This window comes from Boleophthalmus pectinirostris, unplaced genomic scaffold (assembly GCF_026225935.1).
Source record: "Boleophthalmus pectinirostris isolate CB_2022bp ecotype Guang Dong unplaced genomic scaffold, ASM2622593v1 HiC_scaffold_18, whole genome shotgun sequence".
Classification (NCBI taxonomy): Eukaryota; Metazoa; Chordata; class Actinopteri; order Gobiiformes; family Gobiidae; genus Boleophthalmus; species Boleophthalmus pectinirostris.
Window position 1 is genome coordinate 7,933,550 of NW_026571133.1, and position 20,149 is coordinate 7,953,698.

At 37.3% G+C, this 20,149-nt stretch overlaps 1 protein-coding gene across 1 annotated transcript in view; it reads left to right on the forward strand.

Moving 5' to 3' along the window:
- LOC129408951 (collagen alpha-1(VII) chain-like) overlaps positions 1-20,149 on the forward strand; it is a 121,624-nt gene that overhangs the window by 30,106 nt on the left and 71,369 nt on the right. The window contains exons 17-30 of the mRNA XM_055153869.1: positions 264-410; positions 871-990; positions 3,158-3,316; positions 6,872-6,985; positions 7,083-7,232; positions 9,080-9,217; positions 9,343-9,489; positions 11,974-12,093; positions 12,469-12,615; positions 14,041-14,304; positions 15,351-15,490; positions 17,329-17,452; positions 17,619-17,762; positions 18,995-19,182. Of these exons, the coding sequence (XP_055009844.1) occupies positions 264-410; positions 871-990; positions 3,158-3,316; positions 6,872-6,985; positions 7,083-7,232; positions 9,080-9,217; positions 9,343-9,489; positions 11,974-12,093; positions 12,469-12,615; positions 14,041-14,304; positions 15,351-15,490; positions 17,329-17,452; positions 17,619-17,762; positions 18,995-19,182 (2,102 nt within the window). The remainder of the gene's footprint in view (positions 1-263; positions 411-870; positions 991-3,157; positions 3,317-6,871; positions 6,986-7,082; positions 7,233-9,079; positions 9,218-9,342; positions 9,490-11,973; positions 12,094-12,468; positions 12,616-14,040; positions 14,305-15,350; positions 15,491-17,328; positions 17,453-17,618; positions 17,763-18,994; positions 19,183-20,149) is intronic.

Below are 20,149 nucleotides of genomic sequence, written 5' to 3' on the forward strand. Positions count from 1 at the left end.
CTGTTTCCATAGTAATGTACAATTCAAAACAAAATGTTGGCAAAAGTCCTCAAAATGGCACCTACACACAGGAAACTGAAACCCACTTTGCACTGTTCAACTTTAGCCCTAGAAGCTTTAATCATAGTCTACTGATTTGTTTATTTCTTAAGGGAGGGGGATTTCATTTATTCTACATGCAATACAAAAGCAGTAGTAGCTTTAAATCCTAAATAAAATATAATATTGGACATTCTGGATTAATAATAATTGTTGTTTTTCAGATGGCCACATTGAGAACATAAACCTCGCGGACAACTTCAACTTTTACATGATCCAGGGTCTTCGCTCAGGCGCAGACTACACTGTCACCATCAACCCCATCTTTGGAGACATCGAGGGACCCATCACCACCAGCAAAGCCAAAACATGTAAGACACTTTACAACTGCTTACAAATATTAACCCAAATAAAATAACATAACCTTTATTTGTCCAACAATGGGAAAAAAATTTATCATAATGTATGTTTCTTTTTTCATTCATTGTTACCCCCTAATTGGAATGTTATGAATGTTATTTAGTGCATCTTACATATTCATATACTGTCCAAGTAGAGTTAAGTGGCTACATTTAATCTAACTACCCTTTTCCTAAATATATATACTTTCTTTATTCTATTTTATTCTATATTTCTTATGCTTTGATAATACGTCATCTCCGCTTAACATGGGGAGTTAATAATTACTAATTATCTAGCCATAATAAAGCATGAACAAAGACTTAATTTACAGTGAACAAATAGTTTATTAAGAATTGTTGTTTTATTTTAAAGTATTTCTATATTTTGTATTGAATTGCTGTCATAACGTGCTGTTGTGTTGTGTGTTAGTGGAGAGCAGTGCGGTACAGTCTCTCAAAGTGTCTGCGGTCACCACCAGTTCAGCTGTGGTCTCCTGGAACAGTGTCCCCGGGGCCACTGGGTACAGACTGGCCTGGGGACCCACACCAGGTAATTAAAAAATGTTAGGAAACACACAAATACCATAAAAGTTACTTCAGTGATAGTTACTTTAACAAGTATATTTACAAAATTTTAGTAGGGAAGTGAGTATTTCTGTCTATGTTAAAGGTTCATTGTGTAACTTGTGTTGGAGGGTCTGTCAAATGCTTTTCTCCATGGAAATGTTATTGCTTTTAAACCTTTCTGTCTTCATGGAGACCAAGTTACAAGTCAGATCTATGGAGAGGCAGCCCCGCTCACAGTCAGAATGTCTGTTTTTCTAGGTATTTTTGATCCGTAAAACCACCTGTAATTGAATAAATGTAAGGTAAAGCTGTTTAATTCCAGGGAGAGCAATGATATATCCATGGAAACAAGCACATGTCTGACCCTCCACCAGAAAAGTTACACAATACAGCTTTAAATTGGTTTTAAATAAATAATCTTGATAAGTTTCAGCCCAACTCACTTTTACACAAGTGTCCTGTTTAGACAGTAGAAACAAAACAAACACTGCAATGTCATAAAAGAAAAGATGTCATCCAAGTATCCACCCATTTATAATCAAACCTTGCATTCTCCCGTTCTTTCATTTAGAAACATCACACTCCACATTTCTACATTTAAAGTTACTCAAACTCTAAGCCAGAAATTACCATATAAACTACCACATGCAAATACAAATCAGTGCTAACAGTACCGACTCTCTAAAATGTCTTTTGTAACATTATAAGAGACGTCCCTGTGGTCAGAGGAGAGTGTGAGCCTGTCTGGAGCTTGTTCCATTTTTTTAATACTCTTGCTGTCTGTGCAATGGCTGAGCTACATCTGGGAAGTCTGCAGTTATTGTGACTTGTGGACCTGGATATTCTGGTGATTTGTTCAGAACAAAGCTGGACAAATCTCTGTAAAAGTCCATTTAAAACATTAAAAACAGGAGCAGGTGTGACTATAATGTCTATCACCACATTATTAAAACGCAGTAGTGGCACAAATCTATCCAGGTTTGCATGTCCTTGTATAAAATGTTTGGGAAGCAAAATAAACTGAAAGCTTTAATTAAAATGGCATTTTCGGTGTAATTAAAATATATCGAAGTCCTCCATTCACAGAGGAAACAGGAATTGTGGGACCTTGGGGAACTGAGCCTTCACCCTCTCACTAAAAACCTTCAAAAAACAGCTCAAAACTCACCTTTTTTAAGCCCCCACACATGAGTTGTTTTAGTGTTACTTTATTGTGAAGCATCTTTGAGTTACCATGAAAAGCACCATAAAAACATTGTATTTTTATTACTATTATTATTGGGATTTGATAGACAGTGCCCAGTTATAGACACAAAAACACACGCACATATTTGGCCCGTCAACAGAAATTTGGGGGCCCAGGGCAAGGAGGCTCACATGGCCCCCCTTTAATATAAATTAATAGGCAGAGTTTCAATTCAGGGCCCCTAAAACCCTGGGCCACGGGACAACAGACCCCTTTGCCTCCTTTTTTAGTTTCTTTGTTGTCTGTCTTTTAACAGGGAGCAAAAAGCAAGATCACATTACCCCAATTCTTGCACCATTGCACTGACTTCTTCTAATTTTAGAACTGATTTTAAGATTTTTTTTATTTGTTATTAAGCTTTGAATGGACTGGTCCCACAATACATCTCGGACCTCATCTAGATTTACACCCCCGCACGTGGTCTGAGGGCCGAGGGCTAGTTCCAGCTCGTGGTGCCTAAAACGAGACTTAAAACCAGACCAAACTCTGGAACGCTCTGCCCCCCTCCCACTTCCAAACAGCCCCCACAGTGAAGCGTTTTAAGTCCAGTTTTAAGGCCCACTTTTACTCTCTGGCTTTTAATACTGTGTGGGTTGTGTGATCCTCTGTGTCTTTTATTTATTTATTTATTTATTCATTCATTCATTATTGTGTATTGATTAGATTATTTTTGTTCTTTGATTTTATTATTATTATTTTATCTATTTATTCTATTAGTTTCCTCATGGTTGGAACATATTTCTCCATTATTAAATTTATTTTTAGTAAAATTTCTGTGTGCTATGTATGTTTATAAAATGAGCTATACAAATAAAGTTGGATTGGAGTTGGATTGTATCTAAGTTTTTGGTAATTATTTTTGTATTCACACACAGTTACTTCAGTTGTTTTATTTGTCCTGTAGAGTTCGTAGGTCGTGATCGTCCTCGTCAGCTGGCTCTAAACGGCAGCACCACGGAATATCACCTCAAACACGTGGCCCACGACACCGAGTATGTCCTGACTCTGTACGTGCTCTTCGGCTCTGTGGTGGGACCAGGCATCAGCGCCACCTTCAGGACATGTGAGTAACTGCTGGTTCTGTTCAGTTGTTCAGTGTTCATCGCATCAGTGGCTGTTTACATGCTCAAATAAAACAGTAAACCCACACCAATATCTTTATAGAGGTGCAATGGAAGAAGTGGTTAATGCAAAAATGGAAAATAATGCATAGCACACTGTAATGCAGGAGTCTCCAACTTGTAGCTCGGAAACCACCAATAACACTCCACCCCATTCCACGTACCTCGCCAAGGGATTTCTGAATTAACTAATTAAACTAACTAATCAGTGACTGAGTTTGTGCACTAATAAATGGATAAAGGTTTATGTTTTTTCAGTATCTATCTGTTTCCAATCTAAGGCTTTCCAGTGCTCAATTTCTAGTGACCGCTAAATAGTGTGACCAGTGTCCCTTTGTTTGACCAATTTGAACTAAACCAGGACTAAACTAAGACTAAACCATGGACTACATCAGATTTAAACCAAGACTAAAACAGGACTATCACAGTTTTTGTCTAATCTGATCCCCGCTAACAGTAAAGAGGAGCACAAATTGTCTTTTTTTTGTCAAAATACTGAAAACAGTGTTTGAAAATGACAACAAAGTCCCTCAGATTATGATGTTTCACGCTCTTTTCACCGTTTTATTTATACCAACCATCCAAACCCGGGTGTGTCCGAGTTTTGAATTATGAAAATCTGGTCGCCCTACCACTAAAACTAGTAGCTCTTAGGCATTTTCTTTTTTTAAAGGTAGCTCACGAGAGGAAAAAGCTTGGAGACCCCTGTTCTAATGACTGATGAGTTATTTTTTTCCTTGAGAATTTGGGAGAATTTGAGAAAAAAAGAAAAGAAAGAGATGATCTGATGAAGGATTTTTGTCGAAACTTAATCTTACAAAAATATTGAAATGTCATGTTAACAGTCGCAACTAATGTAAGTAATCTGATTTGTTTCTGATTCTTCACACTTGTGGAGGTTTTGACAAGAAAAATTAAACAAAAAGACAAAAATGAAAGAGAAAATGTAGGAATAGGAGATTTTAAATTCATTGTACTTTGTTTTTCCAACTAACAGTTAGTCAACACATGAAAATGTTCACTAAACCTGGAACTAAAACTAAGTCTACATCAGGTCTAAACAAGTACAGCTATGATCGCAACCTTTCATGATCAGATTTCTTTCATGCATGTTGTTAATTTAATTATTGTTATCTTTTTTTATTATCATTTGTTTATTTATTTTATTCATAAGCATAAAAAGACAAACAGTGCCTTATCTGCCTCCTTTTCCAGAAAATACATTAACACCGAGAACTGGGAAAACATTTCAAATCAATACATCTCATTTCACTCACAAATACTAATCAATTGCAAACAGATTATTATTCTAGTTATCAGATTTTCACTGACCATGTAAATGTACCCACTGATGATGAGGTGGAAGTGAGTCAAACGGATGAGTGTTTGGACCCCAGCTTCTGTCACTGTCGCAGTTTGTCACTCGGAACAAGACAATCTGTAAAGTTTATTAATACAGTTTTGTTCTCTTCACTTTTGTGTTAAATATGACTTATTCATCTTTTCCTGATTTGCCATTTAGTTTTAAGATTTGACAGTACTTTATTCAGTTAATCTTTTTCTAGTCTTTGACATTGAATTCTCACTTGGACTGTTTTGTGTTGTCAAAACTTGCCTTACGAATGGAGTAAGAATTCTGGAGGGAAGTTGAAGCGTCTTGACCATAAAACTTTGTTCAGACGACTATTTTTGCTTCAATTCCATCCATGAAAAAAATAGATTCAAAATAGTTAAGATGTAAATTAAAACCTTAAGGCGGATTTATTATGCAAAATCGATTTAACCATCTTATAGTCATTTCCACTTCTCATTTACCTCCACTGATGCACTCCCACTGCTCTGTACTTAGTTCTCCAATTTTGTTTTCTAAATCTGTGATACACAATTTATTGATGTTGCAAAATTTTGGTAAGAATGGTGTGATCTTCTAGCCTGATTCATCAGCCGGTTTCACTTTGTTGAAACCATCTGACCTCATAGCATTAGAATTCTTTCGCTCGATGGTAGTGTAGGCGTGTACTTTTTTTATTTAACCAATCCCTGCTGTCTGGTCATGATGTACATAATGCGCTATTAATGGGGCTAAGTGGTATATTAAGGTTTTCCCAAGTCCCGTAGGAAGAGTAAAAAATCTTGATAAAAATCACAGAACATTCTCGTTGTTCCAACTTTAAATCTTCGATTTCTCGGGAATCGTTGCCAACACAGAATGTATGGCTCTTTGCTGATTGGCTGGTGCCCTAACTCGCACTTCTGGGGTTTTTGCGAACTGTCTAGTAGAGATGAGCGGATGGGCTATTTTTTCATCCGCAACCGCGACACAAAACTCATCATCCGCCCGCTGTCCATTTTGCACCGAAGGTTTTCAAAACCGCACCCGCCCGCCATCCGCCGATTGATTTTAGATTTTAGAACAATCATAGAGCAAACAAACTAAGGAGCCTCGATAAAAATGCAAACTCTGTAGCTCATTCATTCCAAAATTCGCTCAGCGTGTATGTTCACATTCTTAATTGTCCGTAACAACCCCAAACTTACCTGGTTTTCTTGCGCAGCTAATTAATTGACAACGTTTTCCGACTAGACTATTTTTGAACCTTCTTGCCTTCGTGTTGGATGTTGTTACATTCTGAACATTCTACCATTGCCCATTGTTATTTCAAAGTCATAGCCTCACTCCATCAGTCTGTCTTTAAGTTTTAAATACCCCGAGTGGCAGTCTACGCTATAATGTCTGCGTGTTTTAAAATATAACTGATATCGAAATGGCCCTATAGCCACTTATGTGTTGGCAAACAGCTGAAATAAATTAGAAATAATAAAATAAACTGCATATAATATGTGCCTCGTAAACCTTAGGCTATCAATAACCCGACACAACCTTAACCTTCAGAACATAAAAACGAGGTCAAATGGACTAATTAAGGACATGACGTACGCTTAATACTACAAGCATAGACAATGAGACTGATGTAGGTAACAATACTAACAATAACTTTTTTTTTTAGTAGTTAAACCGCCACCCGCCCGAATTTAATTAAAATATAATTTTTTGTCACGTCATCCGCCCGACCCGCGGATTAACCGCGGATACTGCGGTTGTAACCGCAATCCGCGCATCTCTACTGTCTAGTGTATTTTGATTCCTGACCTAGTTGCTGGAAAGAAAAGAAATTGAGCGGAGGCACAAGGTGGCGCCACCCTGGCTAGTGATCTGCAGCTATCCATTGGGGGTGCCGATAGCTACACAGCTTTTTGTTGTGATGATCCAGTTGGGCGAAGTAGTTTGTTAAAGTAGAAGTCAATGGACTTGTTGCTTTTATTAAATTGTTTTAGATGAATATTGCGATTTAAAATGTCCAAACTATAGCGTAATTATCCATGAGTGTCATACATTCTAAATATATAGCAGACATAAGCACAGTGGGTCTCCTTTAACCCTAATGCACGTTGGCCATAATGGAAATATTTTGATTAATTTGCTGCTTTTGTCTCAGCTCCGCTTGGCTACGTGTCCAACTTCAAGGTCGTCTCTTACACCAGTACGTCCATCGATGTGGAGTGGAGTCCCATTGTGGGAGCTACAGAATACAGGCTCACCTGGAAAACTGGTAACATGCTTTTATCTGATGCTCTGCGCAAAAATAAAACTCAATTAATTCTATTTACTTACTCAAACTTACTCAAAATGATTTCTGATTCTTGCAGATGGGGCCAGTCCACAGTCCAAATACCTGGACCATAGCATCTTGTTCTATCACATTGAAGATTTGAGTCCTCTGTCCACTTACACAGTCACTATCTGTGCTCTCTATGGAAATGCAGAAGGGCCAGAGATTTCATTATCACAACTCACCGGTAAATGTCATTTGTAATCCTTTTATCAATATTTCTTCTCATTGTTTTTCTGAATTATAGATGCACTATGTAACCTTTTTGGTTTGACCGTATGCTTAATGCTTTTCTTCATGAGTATGTAATTGCTTTGTCTGGAATATTCCACAGAATAGCTTTAAAATGATTTGCCCTACATTTATTCATTTATATGTGTTTTTGTTTTTATTGTTATTGTTGGCAGGTTGGCCTCTTGTAGCTTGACCTGGTAGCGTCACCTGCTTGTTTCCATGAAGATACATAGATAAATTTAATGCTATATAGTGGAACATTCCAGGGAAAGCAATAACATTACTATAGAGATAAGCATATTGCAGATCCTCATAATGCCTCGTAATGCATAATGCTTCTTTAAAGATATTATTTTATGTGTGGACTTGAGAGATTTGTGTGTTTTTTAATTTGCCATTTAGTTTAGCACATTTAAAAATATTTCTATGAGTTCATCTTTTTCAGTCTTTGACATTTTAATTACTGCATTCTCACTTTTAATATAGTGTTGTGTCATCAAAACTTGCTTTTCTAGACACTTGTTTGAAAATTTAGTGGTCCATTTTTCATTCACTCTATGGTAAGCTGCTTCTACATTTACTCACTCACTCAATTCACAAAGGCAAGTTGGGTTAAGTCGCTTGCTCAAAGACACAACAACAATAGGCAGGAGGAGAATTTGAACCTTTCACAATGACAGCAAGGTGAGAAACAGATATCAATATTCAGCAACTTTTAACTTTATTAATCTCAGTAATTGTTACATTTTTAGGTACAGTTTTAGCAATTATCATCATTGCTTCTCTGAGTTTGTTTACATGCACATCAGTACCTGGTTATGAATGCACTTTCCCGGTCCCGGACATAATCTTACAAATGCACACGTGCAAAAATTATACATTTAATAAACTAGGAAAAATACAAACAACCATGTGCTCCTTTAGTGTAGGAAGCTCGGGAGGTTTTAACCAGCATGAGGAGCTATGAGGTATCTCACAATCCACTGCATAGATCCATGTTTCCCAAACACTATTGTACAAGTTTTACACTTCAGCTAATTTTTAATTAAAATCTTCTGCATAAATAAACTCAACTTTACAACATATAAACCATAAACACTATAGACCCACATCAGCCCGTTTGAGATTCAAACGTTTTTAATGCAGCTTTGCGCACATTTCTTTACGTATTACAGAAACAAAACTTAAAACCACATGGCTCATATACATAAACCGTAAGCGCTCATCTAAATTGCTTATCTAAACTTCATGTATTATAAACATATTTTTAAGATATTGTAATTTTTAAATCTATATAAATGCAAAGATGATTAAAAAGAGAAGCAAATGAATAAAATTACATTTTAACGAGTTGTGCTATTTTTAGAACCGGCTTGCTGGCGACTCATGTAGTCCTTGGGGGTGACCTTGTGCCTGCGGGGACCGTGTTGGTGACCCCTGCTCTGTAGACACTTGATATGAACTGTTCTGTTGGCTTATCAGTTAAAGGTGTTTTATTACCAATAATAGCATGCATTCTTCCTTTATCTGACCTGTAACCTGGTCTAGTGACGTCACGCTCTTCATGTCTCTTAATGTCATATTGTGAAACATTCCAGGCAACACAATAACATCTCCATGGAGACAAGCAGGTGGTGAGGTGCAGTAATTTATGAATCATTATCTCCTGTGTATCCTTCATGCTTTTTATTCTACTACTGTTCTGCTGTGGCGTTACAAAACTGTAATTCCCACAGTGTGTCAAATTAATGAATGAATTTCTTATATAATCTTTTTTTTTTTTTTTTTTTTTTTTTGTAGCTGCTGTTTCCGATTCAGACCCGATCCAGGCTCCACGAGAGGTGAAGGTGGTTGACATCGGAGTGAACTTTTTTACTTTGTCGTGGAAGAAAACGTCCGGGGCATCTGGGTACAAAATCTCCTGGACCCCCTTCTTAGGTATCAGCCCACACTTCACTCTGTTACCCTGAAGCTTTCTTCCTCTATGCTGAATTACATTGACTATTTGGCTAACGAAGCATCATCTAGCAGCATGTGTTATCTCATGTTATTCTTCCCATTAGGAGGTGAGGATAAGTCACACACAGTTTCGGGTTCGTCCACTTCCTACACGATTAAAAACCTGCGTGAGAGCTCGGCCTATAAGATCCAGCTGTCCTCTGTGGTGGGGGACAAAGAAGGCAGTCCAGTCCTGGTCACTGCACGAACATGTAAGTATCACTGAAATTATGAAGGAAGCATGGATATCAGCTTTTACAAACATGTTTATCTTAATTTAATGAAACAATATTACCCAATTTTCTAATCTACTGTTTGTTATAATATTGTTTGTCTGTTTCCTCATCACAAACAGACCTGGAGTTTTGTTTTGTTTCATTCATTCATGTTTAACACCCAAATCCTGTACAGTTCCTTCTCTCAAATGGGAAATAATTGTTCCACCTTGTGATGTCATGTGGTAATACAGGAAGTGCTCCACTGTGTTTTTAAACTCCATACCCCTTCACTAGACTATAATATGACCTAAAGCTCAAACTTAAAGAGAAGAGTCAAATTTGCATAATATAGGACATTAAAGCAATACATGTTTGTTTAAAAATGTTAATATAGATAGTAGAGCTGTAGTCATTTAGTAAATGAATGTTTTGACCAAAATTATGGTTATTTAAATTATACGGGTGTGTACAGCAGGAAGAAGAATTTAGGTAGTGAGTGACTTAGCTGAAGATTTGGTATTTTTTGGTATGTAGAAAGGCAGATTAAACTCATGATTCTCTAGTTTAACCTGTCTTAATCTACATAAATCTGCATAAATAGTTGTTTTTGCATGAACATGAATGTGCAGGTGTAGCCTTGTTCGTCAGATACAGTGATACGTAACAGTTTTGAGAGCTTTTGTCATGGCCCCTTTTAGCTAATCGATTTACAGCCTTAAAGGGAGAGTCTGGAATTTTTGGACATAGAACTTCATTTCCTAGTGAGTGAGTGTTGGAGACGTGTGGAGACACTTTTTTAAATATTCCATCCAGTGCTTGTATTTGCAGAGGTCGCTGGTGCTAGACTAGTGCATGTCAATGGCCATAGTTATCCTGCCACTAAAAACAGTCTTACCCACTCCACGAAACTCCTGAAGCAAATCTATTATTATGCCAGACTGTCGATGTGAATGTCTGTGTAAGTTTGTAAGTTTTTTATTTATATAACGCTTTCAACAGACATTTGTTACAAAGACACTTTACAGAACATTATTCATTCACTCCATGCTCGGTGGTGGTAAGATACTATTGTAGCTACAGCTGCCCTGGGGCGGACTGACTGAAGCGCGGCTGCCAATCAGTCCCTCCGACCACCACCATCACTCACACACACACCACTTTCATACTAGGCGATGTGGGTGAAGTGGCTTGCCTAAGAACACAACAACAGTTTTTGTGACTGGCGCCCCCCTGTGGCACCCCATGCAAGTACTAACCAGGCCCGGCCTTGCTTAGGTTCTGAGATCTTACAGGATCAGGCTTTGACAAACTGGTATGGCTGGTATGATGTTGATGGAATAATGTTTGAAATAAAACTAACCTTGCTTTGCATGAATCGTCGCATGTTGAAGGACTATTTTCTCAGCAGCAGCGGAATTTTACTTTGCCTGTAAGATAAGTTCTAGGTGATATCAGTCCACCGCTGCCAAGCTTTCTATCAGGAAGCACAACTCGCTGCGGCTCAGACATAAATCCTTCAAATGCAAGGTTGGTTTTACTTCTAAAATTATTCTATTGACAAATGAGGTCCTATGTTCAAAATTCCGGACTGTCCCTTTAATAGAGGTTCCACAACACAAGTGAAATCAATCAAATCAATTAGCGCTTTACATCAAAGAGCCTCTCACCCATTCACACACATTCATACAGTGGAGGCGAGGGGGTTAAAGTGTCTTGCCTAAGGACACAACAGCATTATTCATCTATTGGAGCTGGGATCAAACTGCCAACCGGTCAGCGGATTTGGCTGCTCTACAATCTGTGCTTTTGTCAGGAGCCGGTTTTGAGCTGTTGACCTTAAAATCAGGGGGTGAACTGCTGCCCCATGTAGTGAAGTATGTAGATGGCCAGGACAGGAAGAACATCTGGTTTAGTATGACAACACCCAAAATTATGTTCCAATTTTTGGGATATCATTCCTGCTTATAGTCAATCATTAATTCTTTCAGTTCTTCAATAAAATATAGATGGTTAAATATTATACCATGCTAAATTGTATTAATGTGACATTAAATTTTCAAGTTCTTGTTGTTATCATCTGGACTACAGTATCTTTGCAAATTTTCTTATTAACACTACATGTATGTCTTTGGCGGAATGTTTCAGTAGGTAGGTACCATGGTGACACAATGCGCACATTAGCAAACACAGCCAAAAAAGTTTAAAGAAATTCTGAAAACTCAAGAAAAATACGAAATGGATTTGTTTAGGTGTTTCATTTTCAACTAAAAGGTGAGAGTGAGTAACTGAAAAACTGGCGTGTGACTGTAATGTTATTAGAGAGGGACTTGTTTAGCAACACAAAACAGCTCACTTATTGTAATTTGAGCTAAGTCAGTTCTTTCTGTTCAGATTGTGTTAAAATAAAGCACAGATTGAAGTCTAAGTTAATTGAACAAATGAATGGGGGATTAGATTTTATCTTTGTGTTTTTGTCAGTGGATCTGCCCAAAGTGAACGGATTTGAGGCCTTGAACACCACAGACAGCAGCACCATTCTCAACTGGACCAGAGTCGCCGGGGTTTCTGGGTATCTTCTCTCCTGGAGGCACATTTCAAGTCAGTCATTTACACGAATCCATCACTCTTATCATTTAAAGGTGCATTATGTAACTTTTCTGATGGACGATCCGTCATCACAGAGATGTTATTGCTTTGTCTGGAATGTTTCACTGTGTGGTATTAAACCTTTCTATCTTCATGGAGACCAAATCTGACTTACAGGCTTTTCTATATATTTTTTACCTATAAAACCACCTATAATTGAATAAATGTAAGGTACAGCTGATTAATGTCACACTATGGAACATTCCAAGCAAAGCAATGACATATAAACAAACAGATGATGGACCCCCAACCAAAAAGTTACACAGTGCATCTTTAAAACACATTAAACTTGCACAATAAAATATCATCCTCTTCATTTTTCTTCAGTTCTGGACACTAAGACTGAGATCCTGGGTCCTGGTGTTACCTCTTTCAAGATTGGAGACCTCTTATATGGAAGAACCTATATTTTTACCATCAGGCCGCTGTATGGAGAAGTGGAGGGCCCAATAACAACTATATACCAAAGAATATGTAAGATACTTAGATTTAGACAAACTTTATTGATCCACAAGGGAAATTTCTTGGACACAGTAACTCACACATCACACTATTTTATATAACAAAGGGAAAAATACTAATGGCAATAATAAATTCTAAAAAAAAATAGTAGAAGAAATAGCAAGAGACAGATGTCATATTAGGCATAATTGTATAAATGTATATGTACAAGTACAACATAGAAATAAAGTAATAAAAATGCATCTTGGCTTTATACAAGAGGTCATAAGGAAATCAGCAAAGTTGATATGATGATTGACAGGACATAGGGTTATCTGTAACATAAGGGTGATACTTTTCTCAACTATTTTCTCTACTGTTTATGTTAGTTTAGAACAGGAGTCACCAAACTTTTTCCTCTGGGGGCCACATTATCGCTCCTGACTATGATGGGGATCAGGTGTCAGGTCGGCCTTATAAGAGAGTTGTATGACCCTGATGATGCAGACAAACTGCTCGGTCCTTACACTGAACATAAAAATAATTGGTCATCCATTGTTCTTTGAAAACACTGCACTGTCTGTCAACTTTTCGTACTTTAACACTCGCCACTTGCCTTAACTGCACTATACAACTCTGCACGTGCGTTGACTATCACTGTTTGATCTTGACCTTGTCAGGTGACGAAAATTCACTGGGAAATTTAAATACATCATATAATTATATAAATATAAATACTCCATATACATATTATTTTTTTTGTAAAAAATCATAAAATAAGAGATGCACATATGTTATTATTTGCCAAAAAGTAATTTTAAAAAATAGGCCATGACAACTTTTGAGAATTGCTTCATAGGGCCAGTTTTTCTTCATAGGGCCTGGGGGGCCAGTCAAAGGGGTGTGCAGGGACGGAGTCGGCCCGCAGGCCATAGTTTGACCCCTGGTTTAGAATATACATATTCTGATATAGTTTCAGTTTCCACCTCCCTTACAGTTACTTAAGCAGAAACTCTGGATCCAAATATAAATAATAAAGAATAAAGAAGAAGTTTGGACTTTTCCATTAATTTTATTTTATTATTTTTTAGTTTAGAAGATTGAGAGTGAGAACATCATTTCAAATTTTCATATGGAAATTTGACAATAAACTTTTTAAATTTGAACTTGAAATACTCCAAATTTATAACTGTATTCTTGTCTACTTCGTGTTTGGAGCTCTCTCCATACCCAATTTTATTAAGTTTTATCCTTTGTCTCTCCTGGGTAGTCTTTTGCTGTAATGTGATTGGTCAGTTTTTTCATGAATGGCATTTTGCTAATTATCCAACCCCTGGCCAACCATTTACAATCTATAATTTATTTTTGGCACTTTCACCCTATGCTAAAGTGGCCATTATATATAAAGGCCTTCATAACTTAACTAACTGCCTTATGTTGTCTCCATTTTCTTGTCAGTGGGAGAGGACCCTCAGGTTTCATCTGTCCTGGCCACTGCTGCTCCAAATTTGGCTCAGATCACCAAAATCTCCCAGCCAGCTCCGGCCACCAATCCTGCAGTACCTCCCACCACCACCAGGAGGAACCGGCCCCCTGCTGCTGCTGTGCCAGCGGAAAAACCCAAATCTAAGAAATCTCAGAGCAAAGCAGCCCTGAGTGAGACAGAAAAATATGCGCCACTGGCCACAAAGAAACCAGAGACTACCGCTGCACAGACCACAGGTATGTAAAGGCAAAAACGGATTCAGCTGATACTTGGATTGTCAAAATAATTGAAAATCAGATATTAATTTATACTAAAAGCGGTATCAAAACTAGATACTCAATTGAGCAAGTATCAATGCTAAAAAAGTCACATTAACAGGGCTCCACTATGTTCTTAAACTCCATACACCTTCACTTCAATCCAATCAAATCCACTTTATTTCTATAGCACATTTCACAGTTTCCAAAGTGCTACACAAATACATACTAATAACAACAATAATACTATGATAAAACAAACTACTAAAATAATCATACTAGTCTTAAAATAATAAAACCAGTAAAATAAAATAAGAGCAAAATCATAGAATAGCAATAAATAAATAAAACCAATTAAAAAATACATACAAAAAATAATAAAATAAATAAAAATAAGTAAAAAAAAAAACATAAAACATAGCTAAATGGAGCTAAATTATTCCCTGATTGTGGGAAAGATGGACTGGCGTGGGTAGTGTTGTGTTTTAGTTTTTCTTTTTCCTCGAGTGAAGTAGAAAAGAGGAAGCCACTGTCTGTGTGAATGTTCATGTATGTTAGCTCACTTAAATAATTTGGATGATTTCAGACCTGGATTTGCCAATCTCGACTGAACTAAAGGTAAAAAGTAGCTGTTAACTTGAAAACTACCACCACATGACATCACAAGGTGGAACAGAGAGTTTTGAGCTTTGGAGAACTAGATAGCCTGGTAATGCAGGATTATTCAAACATGTGTAAATAAAACAAAACACAACTCCAGGTCTGTTTTTGAGGAGGTAACAACGTTCCATCGTGGCTTAAAGCTCACACAACTCATTTTTACGTAATATAGGACCTTTAATAAAGTGTCTTGCCTAAGGACACAATGGCTCTAAACTAGTCATAACACAATTCAAACCTTTTAGTTGCCAGATAACTGCTCTCCCATCTGAGCCGTTATTGCCCTGCTTATTTCCCACACATGAGTAACATATGTCTTTTCCCCATTATAATTCTTTTACATTGTTCCTGCGTTGTGCCCTCAGGATGCGATAAGGCCCGAGCAGATGTGGTTTTCCTGGTGGATGAGTCATCGAGTATCGGCGTAGACAACTTTAACAGAATAAAGGACTTCATATTCAGAGCTGTAACTTACTTCCCTCTCATTGGACCACAGGGAACTCAGGTTAGTCACTCAGCCTTCAAAACACTACTACTTCAAGCTGATTAATCGGTCCATGGAGTCTTGTTGTGATTGTTTTCACACGTTATTGTACTTTGTGAACTGACCCTTGTACGCACTAGAGTTAGTTCTGTTTACTTCACTTTTGGATCAGTCTTGTTCAAATACATCGTGCTTTATTCTCCCCGAACACTCACCATGAGCCACGTGAGAGGCATCGGCTGATTGCCAAACTTATCTAGTAATTTTTCCTAATTAAGGCAAGATATTTTGTTGTTTATATTATGTTACGTGCATTTTATGTTACGTGCATTATATACTAGGGATGTGCATTGCCTTGAGTCTGACGATACGATACATATCATAATTTGCATGTCACGATTCAATATATCATGATATATCTGGATAAAACTAAACTAAACTAAAACAGCGGATGATATATTGCGATTTATCAATAATTACTTCTTATAATACAGTCAACTACACCTTCAAGAGAACACAATTGTATGAAATATAATTTATAAACTTTTTAAAATCATGAGAACTGTGAATGTAACTAATGTGAAAAATTTGTGAGAAATATTATTTTAAAAATTTATTCAGATCCATTTTGAATCGATTAGAGAATTGTGCAATGAAGTATCACGATATATCACTGAATTGATTTTTTCTTACACCCCTATTTTATACCATCTGTTTGTCTCTATGGAGATGTTATTGCTTTGTCTGGAATCTTCCACAATATGGCCTAAAATTAAATTTATTCAACCCCAGGCACCTTGTAAAGTAAGTCTTATTATTTTGTGTGCCCCCTCCACAGATATGACTTATACATATGCTTAATGCCATATTGTGAAACATTCTAGGTGAAGCCTTTAAATAATTGCAGTATTTGTGACTTTAAAATAGTGGAGTAACAATTTGTGGAAGAGGGAGGACATTACCACTTTGTGATCAGCAGGTAGAACAGAGCATTTTGAGCTCTTGAGAAGGAGACTGAGAACTTTCTGAAGTGTTACAACTTCAAGCATGTTTTTCATTAATTAACAACATTATAATGTGGTAAAAAGTTGAAGCAAGTCTAGTCAATTATTATAGGCCATTTTCCTTCCTTAAAGGTGCTTTGTGCAACTTTTATGGTGGAGTGTCTATTACCTGCTTGTCTTCATGGGATGTTATTGATTTGTCTAGAACAGGGATCTCCAACCTGTAGCTCGGGAGCTACCAGTAGCTCTCCACCTCCTTCCAAGTAGCTCTTAAAGGGATTTCTGAATTATATATATTGCGCTGAATAACTCAAATTTGATAGAATAAATACCTATATCCTTTGTAAATGTATAACTTTGATGCCTAATTTTCTGCACTGAGAACTGAATAATGGGTTATGTTTTATAGACATCTAACTGTACCTCATTTTCAGCTTACCATGGTTCTTATATTTACAACATTTCTGGCGACCGCTGAAATTAGTAGCTCTCTGGCATATTCGTTTTACCAAAAGTAGCTCACAGAAGAAAAGAAGGTTGGAGCCCCCTGGTCAAGAATGGTCTACAATAGAGAACCTGAACCTATCTACAAGGGAGATAACTGTAGATTATATTACAGGTCAGATCTGTGGAGATGCAACCCTATTCACAGAGAGAATTATTGTATTTTTGAGCAATAAAAACACCTGTAATGAATGCTAGATGGATATGTTTAATGTCATGCTGTGGAACATTGCAGGAAAAGCACTAATATCTCTATGAAGACAAGCATGTGAAGGACCACCAGAAAAGTTGTACGTGTGTGTGCTTTGAACCAGAATTGTGAAGTTAGTCTTGCGCTTAATCTCGACACAGATTGCGGTGGTCCATTACAGCGATGATCCTCGAATTGAGTTTCGTCTGAACGACAACAAGGACAGAAATTCTTTGCTCCGAGCGCTCCGAGCTTTGCCCTATCGAGGAGGCAACACCAAAACAGGTTAGACACAACTTATAACTACAATTATCTACACCAAATGTCATGAGGCAGTTAATGAAGAAAGCAGGAGACTCCAATTGAAACTTTTTAGACGAGTTGATGTGGCCATTGTATAGAAAATTATAATGGATTCCTGTGATAAAACCAATCTGCGCTCTGTCCACAGGGAAGGGCATTGGTTACGTCTTACAGGAGCTGTTCCAGGAGTCTTTGGGAATGAGACAAGATGCTCCTCACGTCCTGGTGCTGATCACAGACGGAAGAGCCCAAGACGACGTGGTACCGCCCTCGAGAGTGGCACGAGCTCTAGGTCAGATTTCAGCCTCCTATAATGATAATGGAAATGATAAATATATGAAAAGATTAGATACATGATGCTCTTAACAAGTTTTTCAAATTGAGATCGACCTATTTGGGGTTTTTTCATTGTTTAGAAGCTCTGATGATATTTTTGGGCCAGTATGTGGAGCTGATTTTGATTATTTTCCCCAAATCACGTAGTTGAAATAAAAACTCACAGCTCATTTTTAACCTCAAATCTAAAAGAGAGCTGTATGATCACATTTCGTGCAGGTTTCTCTTTGCACTTAAGTGTTCAAATGAAGCTTTATGGGGATATTTATGCACCAAGTCGGTCAAATCAAAATATCGGCCTGAGCTGGAGATTTATGTCCGATATATTATTCACTATAACTTGCAAATACTGTCAATCTCTATTTTCAGAGTTCAATTATGTATTCAGTCTCTCAGGTGATAAATGGATTATTGTTCTATAGTTGCCTTTATAGACCTTTCCAGGAGTGCCAAAATAGCTGTGCCTTGTACTGAACTTAACATTTGATCCTGTTCATTTAAATAGGACAGCAAAATAAAACATAAGTTTTGACTTTTGTAAACAGCGCAGACAAATGGCAAATTGCAATAGTGTAGCACAAACATATATGAATTGTCCTTCCACATTGCTCCTGGACCCTGATAAGTGACGTTCTGGGTTTAGTTCAGGTCTTCATTAGGATGAGAGCTGAGCAAGTATAAATCTGTCTTTATTCAACTTTCTCTCACTTTGTTTTGATTGTGTTTATTGCATTGAAAAACATGTCTCCCTACTGTGAGCAGGCTTGCATCTCCACAAACCTGACACATACTTAGCCTAGAAGAGGGCCTCCTGCTATTTGATTCTATGGAAATGTTGTTTCTTTGAAGTATGAAGTATTCTGAATTATGGTGACACCAGTGATGTTCCACGTCCAGGAAATGTACTGTATCTTTAATGTATGAGTGTAATGGAAATGCAGACACCTATAATTACTATTATGAATGTGACCGATTTTGATATGGCGGTATAAAGAGTACAAGGTCATAGACGCTGATGGAAACTATCAGGTTCGAAATATGTGGATTATGTTTACCTATGTAATCAATAGGGAAACTGTCTTTAATCTCCCCATCTGTGACTATATCATTATAATTTCCTGGACTCTGAAAACCGTCCTTTAGATGACATCTTATACTACGTTAATTCAGTATTCATTGTGATTACAGGTGTGAGTGTGCTGGCTGTCGGAGTGGCTAATGCAGACATTGATGAGTTGAATAAAATCGCGGCTCCCACAAACTACAAGAACATTTTCTACTCTCCCTCCTTTGACGACTTCCCTTCGATTGAGAGGGACTTCATCAACAGCATCTGCAGTGACGAGCTCCTGTCTGAATACAAACTAGAGCCAGAGGCTGAGGTACGCTTACAACCATAGACTGTACAGTATGATGCATCATTAAGAAGTTGCCGATACGATACATATCTTGATACGTAGCCCATGATATGATACCTACCTCGATACAGTGCGCTTTCGATTCAATACGATATATTTCAAATCGTTTCGATACAATTCAATAAAAAATAATGGCTAAATCATGGCTGTGATACTACAAGTCTTTGTTAAACCACTTCTTGTGCAAAGTTAATATGAAACACGCACATTTTAATCATCAAAACAGTGAAAATGTCAAATGTGCTGCATAAATGAGTTTCCTTCCACTAAACAAACAACAAAACTGTAGCACTGTAACAAAATAATTTAGTAAAATATAACAAAAGGTACTCTTGGCGATGTATCGATATAGTAGCCCACGATATCAATACCGTATCATCACATTAAACGATACGATATATCGATATTTCTGTATTTTTGAGCACCCCTACTGTACAGTATATGTAAATGCTCATAGCTAACCTGTTAGTTGCCACATACAGAACTGGAAGTGAACATGGTGGCACTTCCAGTTCCATCGACTGTGGCTCCAATTAACTTTACACTGAAAAATTGTCACCCCTCTCTCTGTAACTACTGCAGTGAACCTTGTCATTTTGGTTCATATTAACCCGCTCTACATGATCCTGGTCTTTTTATATTGCTGTGTTGTCCATAAATAAATTCCTCTGCTCCTAAATTTGCTCCTACAACTGCTAACATTGTGAGCTTCATTTGACTGGACTTGAATGCTGTGGTGACGTCACACTCCCTTAGTCCATTTCTTTATTCAGTCTATGGTTATAAAATTATGCTGCATGTTTTTGTGGTGCTGATTTTTTTAGTAATAATTATTAATTTATGTTATTTTGCGTTCTTTGTTTTTACCTACAGTATTCTGTTCTAGTACATTGAACAGTTTTTGTTAACATGACCTGCATTTTTT